Genomic DNA, 16,826 nt, shown 5'->3' on the forward strand with positions numbered 1-16,826 from the left:
TCAACACTTGAGTGTGTGTGCTTCGGCAATCTCCGCTCCCTCCGCCTGTGCATCGGCCAGCTCCGCTACCCTCCCCCCCTCCTGCAAACCCCACTCCGTTGTGATTGGTTACCTTCCTTCCGGAACACTTTCAGTGGCGGGAAGCGCGAGCATGGACCTATAAGGGCGCGAGGCAGACGCGAGGCAGACGCGAACAGGGAAGTGACAGCATTACCATAAATGGAAACATCCGCGTGGTGACTTCATAAAGTTACATGCGACGTCACAAAGTTACAAAGGGTAGACCGCTTTGAACACGTGACTTCTTGACTGGCTAGAATAGTGTTTAGTGCTCGGCACAGACACCCCAGACGGTCAGCAGGGAATACGTCGAAATGCATGTAAGTCATTATTTGATAATTTAGTATGGTTAAGCATGACTATGAATCATCATAACAACGTTTATAGGTCATAAACGTCAAAAAGCATCATAGGTCCTCTTTAAGGACTGCTCAGTAGATGGAAAATTAATAATATGATAGTAGTTATTGTTTTGTATTTTTATTATCTCAGATAAGAAAAATACACAACAATCCCTCATAAATAGTTCCATTAGAATAGGTCATGTATTATTGGTAATGCCAACCTCCAATCCAAGGATTTTCGTGTTGACCTTGGCTATCCTTGAGGAGATGCTGTCTTTTGTTTGTATTGATGGCCATCGATTAACTTTCAACATGTTGCAGGTGGGGGGATACTAAAACATTCAACAGGGCAGGCAAGGTCAGCCATGGAGAAAGGCTGGCTGACAGAGGACTGTCAAACATCTCACACACCTTCAGCCCCCGAGGCGGTGCAAGCTGGAGCTCACTCCAAACCCTCCGGCAGAAAATGTCTTATGTTGAAACTCACGTCTGAAGATGTCCATCTAATTGCATGAGTCTGGGCGAAAATGCACACACTTACAAATAGCTCTCCATGTATGCACCCATATTCAGGCTCAGAGAAAAAACACACACACACAGCTAACCTATTGCTATGTGTAGCATGCCTCAGTATGCCTACAGTGCTGACAGGTCTATGCTTTCCCTCGCCGATAATTCCCCATAATCACAGACCATTACTCATTTTATTTCCCAGGCTATATTATGTTTACGGCAGGAAAACGGAAATGCTAATGTGCAGATCTAATGTAAAAGCTGTTTCATCGTGAGAAAATAATGAACCTTTAGGCATAGACATATAGGCCTAGCCTTCCTGGCTCTGCTTCTGGATACTTGTAAGCATTCATCTTCATGACATTTTGACCCTTTGTTGGTCCTCAATGACTAACAATTCCCTTACACAACCAAGGCTGGTGTCTGCATGGCTAGATCATCATGATGATATTCATTGAACAGTTTAAAGACATTAGTGACATGATTTAACAGAAGCAGTTAAAACTTAAAGAAGACCCCAATGCATCTTATTTTTTTCTTTTCACTACTATTGGATTTAAATCGGAGGCGTTACTTCAGAAGCAGTTTATGTAATGTCAGCCCAGAACATACCAATCAGATCTTCTCCAGAAGGAATTCAGAAAATACAGTCCTGCTCCGATTGATGGATGTCTTAAAATTATTCTGGTTTTCTTGTATTGTTTTCAGAACTTGGAAACCTGGAAAACCACAGTCTTAACACTGATTCAGCGGAAAACGTTTTGCACTTAAATGCAATCAGGTCGGAGGAATGCACATGCAGGCACTTACCGCACGGACAAACGGACTCTTTCTCCAACAGAGTGACGTGTGCTGCTATAGCTACGCTTCTGCAAACCCTCACCACCAAGTAAACATCCTCAACAGAATACGAACAGACATCCAACTGAAAAGTGTTACGAACAGTATCATTGCTGTTTGAATAATGGGGGGCGAGTGGAGGTAGTAATGAGGCATGATAAAAGAGACTAGGGTAGGCCGGTGTATCCGTTCTCTTGATGCCTGGTTCTGTTCAGCCTGTGAATGAAGCACATGTGGGCTCGTACCAAGAGTGAGGGAGCGCTCATTAAGCTACACACACCATCTTAATCAATCTCTCCTCCACTTCCATTATCCACACGAAAGCATGCAAAGGGCCCCGCTCACTTTCAAATAAACATCTTTGGTGGTTCGACCCTCATACTGTATTTTTCTAAGTTAATACTGTACTGAAGGCTGGAGATTTGCCAGAACAGGGTGAGACCACTGATGAGGTTAAATGATCCTGATCATAAACACAGGCCGCTGCTCCGACGTTCAAATTCAAGAGATAAATGAGGTTGGATTTTTTTGATCCCGCCGTTCCTGGAATGGGATTTTATTTGGCAACAGTAAAACCTCTGATACAGTAGCAGATCAAATTAGCGGCATATTAAATGTGCTGTGCTCAGTAGTAGTCTTATCCTTTTTCAATTTTTCAAGAATATTAAAGTAATGTTATGTGCAGGAGGTAATGCAGTCATTTTCTGCATTCTGCTTTGTTGCAGAACATGTTTTACAACATACTGAAACGTATTAAAAGAAAGAAATGTTATGTGAATGTAACTGTAATGTTATCAACTTCTTAAACAGTGTATTAACTTAATTGATGTTGAATTTTGTTTTATGCAAATTTTAAAGGCTCTTCAAATTTTTGAAAACCACTTCCTAAAAATGCCGTGATATAATTGAAAGAAAACTTAAAATTTTTGCCTTATCAGATTAAATCTATTATACCAATTGTAGCAGACTAGATTTTCAGGATTGTGTGTTTTATACGGGTGTAGATAGAAAAAAAATTCTACAGTTGAAAAAAAAAAAAACACCTGACAAAATCTCTGCCGTATCAGCAAGACAATGATCTGGAAGTTGTAACATTTCGAGCATTCCAGCCTCATTCTGACAGCAAATATATCCAACGTGCCACGAAACCCGGCCAAAATAAACTTTGAAAGACGTGAGATATTTCAAGCAGATTTACAGGAGTAATTATCTTTTATCACGCTGGGTATCCCTAAATAGTTTTGCATTACGGAAGGAGGGGGGGGGGACTGTTTATTATCCGAGGCACCGAAGAGAAAAGGCTGAGCTTGAGGGTTTCGTTATTTGGGTTAGCTGCATTTCTCACTGTTTATTATGCGGTTTGGATTGTGGTCTGGCTGGGGTTCACCTCGGAAGAACACGAGCGTAAGCAGAGTGAGCGAGAGAGAGAGAGAGAGGAATGTCAGAGACAGCAACTTCTCCGCGGGACGCGAGGCTGTACGCCGGGAGTCCTGTGAACCTGCCTTACCCCTGGATTGGATTTCAGCGGTGACACAGGAGTAAAAAAAGGGGGAGGATACTCCAGCAGTCCATGTACAAACCTAAGAGTCACACACACACACACACACACACACACACACACACACACACACACACACACACACACACACACACACACACACACACACACACACACACACACACACACACACACACACACACACACACACACACACACACACACACACACACACACACACACACACACACACACACACACACACACACACTTTCTCATTGAAGTTTCTTCCAGCTTGTTATACTTAACAGGTCTTCTCATCTGGGAGCACAATAAAGCACAACTTCAGGACTAACTCCTTTGGCCACCCGGCATGTGCCAAACCACCTTCCTTTCCCCCCTCCGGGACAGCCTACTTCAAGTCTTCTTTCTATGACTCTTCATTCATCTTTCTGGCTGCTTTGGATGGAGCCCAAACTCCCGAATTCTTCTCTCAGTAAGGAGCTCCGGTGTTTATGGGAGAGAAATGGCCAGTAGAGTCTCCCTACATGTGGAGAGAGGGATGACCCTCATCCTCCTCGTTCAAAATTATTTCTAAATCAAAAACACTTTGGTATTTATTTTGAGGGGACAAATTTATCTCTTCTAAATATTGAAGGGGACATATCCCCTGCACTCCCCCACCCCCAGAAATCTACACCAATGCTAAATGTATCCCTGAATGAAAAAACATTTACCTCATCGCACAGATAAACACACTTTAAGAATAAAGTCCAGAGCCTGCTAAAGAATTAGTGCACTGCGGATACCAAAGTCAAACTCTCCTTTTATGGTCTCGCCTGCGTCCAAAGACAAATACAGTGGGGTAAAACAGCTCCAGTCTAATCCGCACACTGAAAGGGAATTGAGCATTCCAGGATTATACGGGATTAGCTCATTTTCAGCATGGCCACCTCTGACCTTTGTAATCCAGCTATTTGCAAACATTGGAAGGGGTGAGGAGTGAGAGAATAATGCGACATGGCTGGTCAAAACCAACGACATGATAGTGATGGTGTAGCTTCCCCCCCCCCCTAGTATTGCATCATTAGTTTTGGCTTTAGTCTTTCAAGAGGACTGCAGGCTGGTTCACATGTTTGGAACGAAACGATTAGCCTCAGAGAATCCTGAAAGCATTGTTGGGAAAGAAAGAGAGAAGGAATGAAAGTGAACTAAAGCCCATTTAGTCACAGAAAAGAGGGCTCGAAAAGATCAGAAAACTACACCTGTTTTAGCCCCATACTGTAAGGCTTCAGTGCAGAAAACCTTGTTGACGGACAGCCTCAGCTGCTGTATGCTTCCGACTCCACAGCGAGAGGTAGTGAAAGGTGATCAAACGTCTCCTGCAGCCACCTCTGCACACTATCCAGACACCGCGAAAAGGTTACTGCACCACTCTTATGGCATGAGGGATCGGCCGGCTCATCTACACTGACTCAAGCAAGCAAGCATGAGCAACACACACACACGCGCACACACACACACACACACACACACACTTAACCTGCCCTACCATTCACTGCACTCAGTTCATGGGAGCACTGTGGAAAATTCATTAAAGAATCTTCGTCTACGAAAAAGAAAATAAACGAGAATCAAAAACAGAGGTAGGAACAATGCCCACATGTCTGCAGCGTGGAGGGGTGTGTTTAAAGTTTAACTAGGAACAGATTCAGGCTATAGTTGTGACGGGCAGTGCCACCTCCTGCAGAGGTCTGACTTTTTGCTGACACACAGCATGAGAACACATGGACCAGAAGGATTGTCCAAGAATGAAGCATCAAAATCTGAGGTGTACGACTATACACTATAACTATTTCCAAAAAGCATCAGCTATGTGAGCCATGTGCTGCTCTGTAATGATGTAGCCCCTATGGCTTTCCATGATTATCAGATTTGTTCAGCATTAGCGCACTTAACAAATGCCATCAGTGCAACCTCATTACATCTACAGAGAGACACACACACAAGTGGACGAAAGCCAGGTTGATAGTTTGCATTTGTTTCAGGGGGGGACATGCTTGTTATTTCGTGCTTACCCTCGAAGGGAAGAAAGACTCTTGGCATAGGCTGTGTGATGCTGGAGACCTCGGTGGAGTGGAGAGAGAGAGCCAGGAGGGAAAGTGCCACGAGTGACACCAGAGAAGGCCCGGCTGACCCCTCCGGCCTGCCCATGACTGCACCCGCTCAGGAAGCCAACCACCGACTGCTCACCGCTGCCTGTTGGAGGTGATTTGAAAGAGAAACATTTCAAAGATTTAGAGAATATTTTTGTCATAGTTTTGGAAATACAACGTAATAAAGAGATAAATAAAATCCTCAACATTTAGATTTTTATCAAATGTGTTCTTTTTTTTCTCTCTTCAGCTATGTTAGATATCACTGCTAAAGCTAATCCCCCATTAAGTTAGCCTATTCCCACCAAACTGCCATTTTTGCAGCTGAAAATGTAAAGAAAATGTAAAATACAAAAACATGTATTTTTTTTTAAACATCTCTGCTTGTGTACCAGAAGTGTTTTCCTGACAAATTGTGCAGCATTGAGCAACAGAGCAACACAACATGTTGGAATGTGGTCATTTAGCTATAACAAATGTGCTAGGAAACTCTTTTTGTAGTAGGCCTAAACTACCTCTCCTTTGTGTTCCGGTCTGGTTTACACCATTTCCTGATAAAAAATATCTGGCTCTTTGCCTTTTGATCTGCAAATCTAAATCAATGCTTACTGGGATGCAGTAGTTTCAAGTGAACACTAGATTCATATTAATGGGACAAGGTCGCTGATCATATTTATTTAATTTAAATTCAATTACCTTCCGTTGCTATGAGGATAATTAATTTTGCAAGAGGACAGAAATAACACCGACTATACACCGGAGTGATAACTGACAGTGTGACTTTGGCCAGATATGCTGACGTATGAAGTAAAGCGCGGCACACAAGCTGCGCCGAATGAAGACCCAGATGAGAGCACAGCATGTCAGATAAATCCCTTCACTTGAACTATCTTTGCGATGTACCTTGGTGAAATATGGATGAGTTAAATCTGCCTCAGCCTCCCCTTGTTCCTTTCCGTAAGAGGACAAGAGCAGCTCAATTATTGATAGAGGCAGGTACCGCACTGCCTGTGGGGCACCAACTCCTGCAGTGCAACAACTTCCACTGCTGTAGAAAAGGCTGTTTTAACCACCCCAAAACTAGCTGTTACATCATCCATTCGCCCAAAAAACAACTGCACTAGATAAAGAAAATATTCCATTTAGGTGCACAAAGACATGAAAAACAAGGAAGGAATCGCCACTCTCATGGCTTATAGATGTGGAATAAAAAATTGATGGCCAGGAGGTAGAAAAAGCTTCACGATTGCTTTGAAAATCTTCAGTCTGGTGTACAAATAGGGTGAGATTTAGTGAGATACTGATGTTTGTGGTGTGGAGTGAAGCACGACTGATGTACAGCTGAGGTGGAATTCCGCAGTTCAGGTGCAAAGGGATAACAGATGGGGAAACGGGAGAGGAGATCTCTTTGGCTGCACTTGAGAGAAATAAAACAGCATGGGGCTCACCCAGACCCAGGCCCATCATCCGCACACACACCCTCCCCCAGAGCCTGCTTCAGCTCGGGCGGCTCCCACCACTTCAGGCCTCCAGGTGGACGGCCCTCGTTGCTGCTCTGGCTTCCATCACCATTCTTGAAGGGTTAGTTCACCCAAATAAGATTACAATGTTACTCTCTTGGTGGTTACTTACACATACTCAAGTTTGATATATCTGTCTGGGATTTTTGATTCCACTAAAGGACAACGTTTAGGTAAATGTAATGGTGGAGTTTTTAAGTCCTTTCGGAAAAGCAAAAAAAAAGTCAAAGCTTCAAGTCTCGAGCAGCAAATTCCAAGTCAACTGCAAGACTTTCACCTTGTCTGAATGTTGATCATGGAAATAAACAGACATTTAGTTGAATTTTGAAAAATGTTACTGAAATCTTGTGAGAACTATTAACTAAATTGAATTTGTCTGTGGGTGGGAGCAGAAATGTCAGACAAGGATGTGTTAAAACCTGGCCAACATATCAAAATAAGCAGATATACCCAGGCCAGCGTACTAGATGATATGTCCAGATTGTATAATTCGTCATGTCATGATCTACACCCAATGCTCAATGTAGTCAGTAGTCTGTGCTGTGTGTCGCAAGACTAAAAGTAAGGGTGTGGAGCTTGGGTATGTTGTACGTCTGTGGGGGATGGGTACGTTGGCACCCGGTCAAAGACCAATTACCAATTTTCTTTTTATTAGTCTTAACCACACTCGCTTCCCCAACTCTTACCAAGGGATTTTGTAGTCTAAACTTAACCTCACTGCCATAACCATGATCTTTCCTTACCCTGAAACATTCTGTAGATGCCATGTGCAGAAATCGTAGAACAACATTTGCAGATAATCGTCCAATATTGGCATCCTTGTTTGGGCTCAGGATTGAGTTACCGCTAAGTAAGGATAATGTGTTTTTTTTTTCTTCAAATTTTGAGGGTAACGACCTTTTCAACTCAAGATTTAGACTTTCACACCCACTCCTCCCTGTACGCTCAGAGGGATGGTGGATCTCCCAGGGAGAAAGGGAGGCTCTGGCTTTGGAAATGTTGGGTCTCACAGCTGCTAAACTCATTGTCAGGGGAGTTGGTCTCTGCCTCCGAGCATCCTATGACACCCCAGCGGCTCAGGTTTTAAACACTTCCTCTGCTTCACAAACACCGCCAAGTTATTTGATGATCCACCTCACATAGACACGAGTGAGATCACCACCGTTACACCCTGGAATTCAACCACCACTGCAAGGCTCCCATGTAATAACCAGACTCCAAATAATAAAAAGGTGCATTAGCATTTGTTGCCATGAGCAAAAATAATAAATATGTCTAATCATTTTGTCTGAGCTGCTTCAAAGTCCAGAAATTTGGGCGCAGATCCTGCCAGGAATCTCCGCGACGGCAATTAAATGGCTCCACAAAAACGAGGTCAGCCTTGAGTGAAGGGGAGAGTTATATTTCCATTGGGGTGCAATGATAATTGTGTTTATTGTGCATTCCTTGGCTGGCAGCCTAATGAATTTTCCATCTCTCTATTTTCAGAGGAAGGCCTAACTGCTCAAAAACAATATTGATTAAAAGGAAGAAAAGAAAAAAAACTGCATAGCTGTTGAAGCAAATAATTCCTAATTTTTCTCTCTATCTATCTACCAAACTGGGTCTGTGGTTGTCCGGCTATGATCTGCTCCAGTTAATGCTATAAACATATGAATACAGTTCAGATACAAGACATTAAAGCAGAAAGTCCTCCCATATGGATTTATGTCTAATAGTTAAAAATGGTTTTGTATCTTTCCTAACTTTATCTTGACTTAATAACACAAATTCAATTTGAAATAAAAAATTAATAAAAAGCTCCCCCTGTCCTGACTAACTGGACGGCGTGTGTTCATACCCAACCCTTTCTCATCAAAATTACGTTCCCAGAGGACTATTCGGCATTCTCAATTACGTTTGACCATTTACGTATTTTGTCCGTAATTACGTTTTTATGAACATATTTTGCATTCTCAATTACGTTTGACTGAAAAACGTATTTTGTCCGAAATTACGTTTTTATGAACATATCGCAAACAAGTTCGTTCTCAGCCTAGAGCTGTTCAGGATGCTCAATTACGTTTGGCTGCAAAACGTATTGATTACGTTTTAATAAACATATCGCATACATTCGTTCTCAGCCTATTTTTTGCCATTTATTTACCTCTAGGATTATGTTTGGTTGAAGTGTGCATTGTCTGGGCGGCTGCCTGAACTACAGCGCTGCAGGAAATTAATATGTTCCATAGATATGTTCACATGTTTCTTCATTCATTCATTCATTCATTCATTCATTCAAACAAACTGGTGAAGGCAATCGACGTTCCGACATGGCCACGCCCCCTTTGGGTGGAAAACAAAGCGATTTTGACTATAATGCAAAATTGCGGTCCAAAACAGCACAAAAAGAAAACGATCAGAGATAAATAAGTTACAATTTGACCGACAGACACAATGTTAAGATCCTTTATAACAACTCTGCCAGCTAGATAACGTTAAAGACACTTATAAATGATTAATTTGATCAATCTAAAACCATGTGTGTAGTCTCTCAGCATCAAGCTGGCGAAATGATCCGACCCATTGGCCAGAGATATCATGCCCTGATGTATATATTCACCTCACTGAGTCTCTATGTAAGCTGATTACACGTGAACTAATTGTTTGTTACGATAGCAAACTCCCACTGAATGCAGAGCGCAGCCGGAAGCTTCCTGCTGTCATACAGCCCTTCTTTAGGGGAATTTTTGGGGGCATGGCAAAGGAATAAAACCATGATGTTTGTTTTTTACTTTGTAAACCACAAAACAGCTCAGGACATTGCAGAGTTGAGCTATAACGCTTATTTAGAATGATCGCGCTGTCTTTGAGTAGCCTACTGCCACGAGAGTTCCGTCTAGATGACGTATTGCCGACCTGAGGAAGGGTGACGTCAGACGCACGCCCCTCTACAAACCAATCAATGGCGAGGAATGTCACGTGACGCGAAACGAGCCTATAGCGGCAGCCCTGAGCTACGAAGAGCATAAATCGTTGTGAGATGATCATTGTTGTTTGTGAGAAATGCAACACAATCGTCACTCAGTAAATGTGCACGATGTAGTTTGATGGTTATCACGAATAAGGAGTTGTAGGCGGCCTTTACAGTTAAATAAGCAGGACAACTACAACCATATACCCACTTTGCTTGTTTTTTTACCTCTGCATAACCTTGTGGATTAAATTACTTCTATTTTCTTCAGTATTTTACATTAAATGATCTTTGAAGTAAGATATCATTCACAACTTTTATATATATATATATATATATATATATATATATATATATATATATATATATATATATACATATATATATATATATATCTCACCTGCAAAATATGTTGCCTTTAAAAAAATGTTTTATATTTTATATTTCTGTGGCCAATGTTCTTTGTTGTTTTTATTGTGCAAATAAATTAAATCTAATCAAAAGCATGGTGGTGAATTGTAGGTGTGTTTAAAGGTAAAATTGTACAATCTTCACACTCTCAACATTAGCACCTTTCCAGCAATGTATTCAGTTGGTGTTCTTTACCGCAAGGTTGATTTTCTGATAAATTTGAAGGCCCAATATGGAAAATTAAGCTTTTTGTTTGCTCATTTGTTTTCTTGTGGAAATAGTAAACCAAAAGGTGTGTCCTTCAGAGATTATAATACAGAACCCATATGCATAGGCGTTGTTTAAATATACCTGCATGGATGGATGGACTTATAGATGGATAATGTACTTTATTTATTGCCATAGGGAAAGTGTGGCATTGTAGCAGCAGTTATTGTGGATTGTATCAGGAATGACTTTCTGTAGTGGTCAAATAGCTGAAGGTGATGCTGTCCATCATCTTCAGCAGCTTGTGCATTATCATTCTCTCCACAACCAACTGGGCTTAAACAGGTTAACAAGGATTTGCTCATGAAGTAGAGTCTGCTCTGTCCCTCCATGCAGTTTGTTGTTTAATTAAATGCCCAGGTTTCTGTAGCCCTCCATCAACTCAACCTCTTCTCCCAGAATGGAGATTTAGCCTATCCTCCTGGTCCTCCCAAAATCCATATCAATCTCTCAACCTTGGTTACATTTAAGAGGTGTGTAGCTCCTACCATGCCCGAACACTACTGTCCACCTGTTCCCTGTCCCTGTAAACTGTCCTGTGAACTGCACACAGAACTGACACACCTTGCATCTGCTGAATCATCTGAATATTTAATTAAAATAGGCCCATGTGAAAGTGACAGGTGCTAATTGAGGGATGTGAAATACAAAGGCAGTTTGAACAAAATAGGCTAGAGTCATTGGAAAAACTGTTATAGAGAGATCTTAACCTTGCAGATTAAATCAGGGCGCTGTCAAGGCTTCCTCGCCCAATGCTACACCACAGGTCCAGCGCGATACACACGTGGAATGTCGCTGCCCGTATGAAAAGAACAAGAATAAATCTCTTATCAATACAGGTGAAACTCGAAAAATTAGAATATCGTGCAAAAGTTCATTTATTTCAGTAATTCAACCTAAATGGTGAAACTAATATATTATATAGACTCATTACATCCAAAGTGAGATATTTCAAGCCTTTATTTGTTATAATTGTGATTATTATGGCTTACAGCTTATGAAAACCCCAAATTCAAAATCTCAGAACATTTGAATATTACATAAAATCAATAAAAAAAGGATTTTAAATACAAAAATGTCGGCCCTCTATAAAGTATAATCATGCATATGTACTAAGTACTTGGTTTGGGCCCCCTTTGCACACATTATTGCCTAAATGCGGTGTGGCATGGATGTAAGTAAGTAAGTAAGTAAGCTTTTATTTATATAGCGCCCTTCACAGACCAGGGTCACAAGGCGCTTCACAATGCGCTTCCAAAGGATGCTATCTGTCTGTGGCACTGCTGAGGTGTTATGGAAGCCCAGGTTGCTTTGATAGTGGCCTTCAGCTCCTCTGTATTGTTGGGTCTGGTGTGTATCATCTTCCTCTTGACAATAGTCCATAGTTTCTCTATTGGGTTCAGGTCAGGAGAGTTGTCTGGCCAATCAACACAGTAATACCATGGTCAGTCAACCAGTTACGTGTGGTTTTGGCACTGTGGACAGGTGTCAAGTCTTGCTGGAAAAAGTAATTCAGCATCTCCATAAAGCTTGTCAACAGACAGAAGCATGAAGTGCTCTAAAATCTCCTGGTAGACAGCTGTGGTGACTTTGGACTTGATAACACAGTGGACCAACACCATCAGATGACATGGTGCCTCAAATCATCACTGACTGTTGAAACTTGACAGTGGTCTTCAAGCCCCTTGGATTTTGTGCCCCTCCACTCTTCCTCTAGACTGTGGAACCTTGATTTCCAAATGAAACGCAACATTTAATTTGGATCAGTGATGATTTGAGGTATCATGTCATCTGCTGCTGTTGGTCCACTGTGTTATCAAGTCCAAAGTCACCACTGCCGTCTACCAGAAGATTTTGGAGCACTTCATGCTTCTGTCTGTTGACAAGCTTTATGGAGATGACAATTTCCATTTCCAGCTAGACTTGGCACCTGCCCATGGTACCATAAACCACTGGTAACTGGTTGACTGACCATGCTACTCTGCATGAATGGCCAGACAACTCTCCTGACCTGAACTCAGAAACTATGGACTATTGTCAAGAGGAAGATGATACACACCAGACCCAACAATACAGACGAGCTGAAGGCCACATCAAAGCAACCTGGGCTTCCATAACACCTCAGCAGTGCCACAGGCTGATAGCATCCATGCCACGCCGCATTTAGGCAATAATTCATGCAAAAGGGGCCCAAACCAAGTACTTAGTACATATGCATGATTATACTTTCTAGAGGGCCGACATTGCTGTATTTAAAATCCTTTTTTTATTGATTTTATGTAATATTCTAATTTTCTGAGATTTTGAATTTGGGGTTTTTATAAACTGTAAGCCATAATAATCACAATTATAAAAAATAAAGGCTTCACATATCTCACTTTGTATGTAATGAGTCTGTATAAGATATTATTTTCACCTATAAAGTTGAATTACTGAAATAAATGAACTTTTGCACGATATTCAAATTTCACCTGTATATCATGCCAAGTGTGTGGTGGACAAACCGCCGTCAAGACCACTTACCATTAAGACAGGGGACAATATACTGAGTCAACTGCATATGCAGAAAATAATAAACACTGCCACACCACACCGCAAACACTGATTAAGCACTGTTCATAAGACTGCCTAAAATTCTACCTTTTTAAGGTCAAAATCATGAATAAAGCAATCTTTAAACTACTCCCATTTGAGTAACTGGCCTACTCCTTCCAAATACTTTCAGTTGCAGGATTCACATTCAATATGCACCTAGTTTTATATTATGTGTAGGCTATGCACAATTTATAGCAACATTTGATATCATTAACTAAAAGAAAACAACCAAATCCCTGTCAGGGTAGGCTACAAGATGTGACACACGCACGCACGCACGCACGCACACACACACACACACACACACACACACACACACACACACACACGCATTGTAGAGTACTGCTTTAGTAAGTTCAAGAAGCCTATTCAATGACATTTTAAACTGTACATTTAATTGTTTTATAATTTCATGTATAATCCGCCACATATTTGATCAGAAACTTTAAATTATACAACCACAAAGGCTATAAAACACATTTTTCTTACAGAAATAGTTTCCCTAGAATAGTGGGTAGGCTACAATGAGCCTACATGCTTTAAGGTTTAGGGTAGGCCTATAAAGAATGTGTTCAATTCAAGTTATTTTATTAATTTTTTGGTAGTGCAGCATGTTTCTGTAAGTGGTTCCATTATTCCTAAGGGCCCTTATGATGTTTCTGTGTGGAAACGGGGACGTTTCGGAGGAGGGGAATAATGTAACCTACTTCCTGTTAAGTTTTTTTTTATTATGATGGGGCAGAACGGAAGTGTCAGCCGTGTGAACATGTCTGACTTGTGGTTTTACGGCGGAGGCCCTGAATTGTAAATGGAATGCGCCCTGAATCGGCAGACACTCTGATAGGAGTCCAACGGGTCCACCCAGCCCTAAAAAGGATGATGGGAAATGTAGGATTACATAGCAACGGTGGTAAATACGTCAGCAAACTAACCAAATAGAGATCAGATACTCCCAATTACCGAATATAATGATATTCTGATGTATTTCTCGCTAGATATGTTTTCAAAACATATGTTTATGCACTTACTAGCTGAAGTGTGACGTATTTGTGTCACCATGATAACCCTTGACTTCAAAAATTTGCTCTGGGAAAAAAAACTCGGCGGAGGGTGGAGGGAGGGAGGGAGCGCTCTTGTCAGCTGTGTGTGTGTGTGCTATCTTTGATTGTGTCCAGTTGATCAACAGCTTGGCACGTAGCCTATTTGTGTACCGAACATTTCTTGAGAATTAGCCTATCAGACTTCAGACAGATCATATGAATTCGCAATATCAAGATTATGAAAATAAAGTACATAGGTCTCGCTAGAAATCTTTTTAGCTCAGGGCTGCCGATAGGCTCGTTTAGCATTCCTCGATACTGATTGGTTTGTAGAGGGGCGTGCGTCTGACGTCACCCTATTTTCCCTGCAGCCCTGTGTAGTTCCGTGTCTAGTTTAACGTTATCTAGCTGGCAGAGAAGTTGTAAAGGATCTTAACATTGTGTCTGTCGGTCAAATTGTAACTTATTTACCTCTGATCGTTTTCTTTTTGTGCTGTTTTGGACCGCAATTTTTTGCATTATAGTCAAAATCGCTTTGTTTTCCACCCAAAGGGGGCGTGGCCATGTCGGAACGTCAATTGCCTTCACCAGTTTGTTTGAATGAATGAATGAAGAAACATGTGAACATATCTATGGAACATATTAATTTCCTGCAGCGCTGTAGTTCAGGCAGCCGCCCAGACAATGCACACTTCAACCAAACATAATCCTAGAGGTAAATAAATGGCAAAAAATAGGCTGAGAACGAATGTATGCGATATGTTTATTAAAACGTAATCAATACGTTTTGTAGCCAAACGTAATTGAGCATCCTGAACAGCTCTAGGCTGAGAACGAACTTGTTTGCGATATGTTCATAAAAACGTAATTTCGGACAAAATACGTTTTTCAGTCAAACGTAATTGAGAATGCCGAATATGTTCATAAAAACGTAATCATGGACAAAATACGTAAATGGTCAAACGTAATTGAGAATGCCGAATAGTCCTCTGGGAACGTAATTTGATGAGACAGGGTTGTCATACCACACCCTGTCATTCAGTTGTCAGCGGCTCTGTTACAACCGCACGTTCCCTCTCCCACACACATGCAAGGCTTACAGGCACAGCCAAGAACAGCCAAATGTGGGTATAGTCTCTATGATCAAGTCTTCAGACTTAATAAGTTCACGCAAGTATTTAGACCTACTGATTAAATAACATGTGACTCTGGGGATCGCAGCATTCAAACCTTGTGATTGTGGAAGATCTTCTTTCCCAGTATCAAGTAAAGGGCTTTTTATAGTAAGAGAGAAACATCGGTTAAAGCTTAAACCAGAAGCCTTTTTCTGGCACAATAAAAGTAAAAAAAAAGGAACACTGAACTAACCAAATTACCGTTTTAAGAATTGCTCACTTTATATGTTTTTATCAGCTTCAGAACTGCAGTAAAGGAACCCAAACAATTCTGTTAACATTTTAAGTATTTAATATAGATGCCAAAGCATGTGAGAGAAATAACAACCAAGTCATAGTGGTCTGATGTAACATCGCACAAGATTTACAAAGGCAGCGAATGAGATTTGTAAAAAATATTGGCTGACTCTACAGCAGTCAGATTGAGTTTACTTCCAGCTATTCTCACCAGTTCTCCCTGGTGGGACCCTTGCACCTGTTAGCCTCCTGCCTACCACCACCTCTCTCCCTCTCTCTCCCTGCACACTGGGACCTCCTGCTCCTCCACAGTGCATTGCAGTATACAGCAGGTAGACTGTACCTCTACCTACACAAACAGGTTCCAGATCAGTCATTACATGGACCAGGACTCACCTTTTCAGGAGCTTCCTCCAGTGCCGAGTCCCACTTGAACAAAGCCAGGTACAAAAGCTCCCCAGGAACTGGGATGTTATTTTATCCGCCTTATAACACCTTGTTTTCCAGTCTCACTCCAAGTTTCCACCAAGGGAGAAGACTAATGCTGCTATTCCATCTAAGTGCTGTAGAGCGCTGGCTTTGACTGAGAGAGCACAGGAGAGAGGAGAGGAGAGCGAAAAGACAGAGAGGGCTAGTGTCCTATTACACTCTCCGCTCAAGTCCCCCCCTCCTTCTCCTCCTCACCCCTCCCTTCCCATGATCTCCCTCCCTCCCTCTGTTAACTAGACAGCAAACTTCAACATGCACAGCTTAAAACATGAGAGGTGGAGGGCTAGTGGCTCACAGAGAGAGAGAGTGCAGGCTAAAAGGTCAAATAGCTGTTCCTAAAAATATGCAACATGCCCTCCATGATTTTAATGAAAATTTACTTTATACACAAAGTACAGTTAAGGGTGAAGGGAATATCATTATTTTTGCACGTAGTTTTTTTTGTTAAAAATACGTTTTTGAGAAATATTTTTTTTTTACCTAATGTGAAAGTTAATTTAAAAGGAAGATGATGGTTTTAAGTGTGTTCAAAAGATTTGTCAAGTCTTAACATCAAACATACACTTCATGTTGGCACAATCAAAAAGGTCAGGGGGTCATCAAAGTCATTAGGATAAATGATCTGGGGAACCATGATGATCTGTACCAATAATGTCATGGCAATCCATCCAGTAGTTGTTGAGATATTTCAGTCTGGTCCAAAGTTGTGGGCCAATCAAGAGTCAGAT

The 16,826-nt window shown here is 41.4% G+C and overlaps 1 protein-coding gene across 1 annotated transcript in view; it reads right to left on the bottom strand.

The window, feature by feature from the left end:
* sema3c (sema domain, immunoglobulin domain (Ig), short basic domain, secreted, (semaphorin) 3C) overlaps positions 1 to 16,167 on the bottom strand; it is a 45,141-nt gene extending 28,974 nt beyond the window's left edge. The window contains exons 1-2 of the mRNA XM_080051267.1: positions 16,006 to 16,167; positions 5,334 to 5,514 (exon numbers count right to left, since the gene is read on the bottom strand). Coding sequence (XP_079907393.1) covers positions 5,334 to 5,469 — 136 coding nt within the window. The 5' untranslated portion in view covers positions 5,470 to 5,514; positions 16,006 to 16,167. The remainder of the gene's footprint in view (positions 1 to 5,333; positions 5,515 to 16,005) is intronic.
* Between the last annotated feature and the right edge of the window lie 659 nt (positions 16,168 to 16,826).

The sequence above is a fragment of the Ammodytes marinus genome, assembly GCF_949987685.1.
Source record: "Ammodytes marinus genome assembly, chromosome: 22".
Classification (NCBI taxonomy): Eukaryota; Metazoa; Chordata; class Actinopteri; order Uranoscopiformes; family Ammodytidae; genus Ammodytes; species Ammodytes marinus.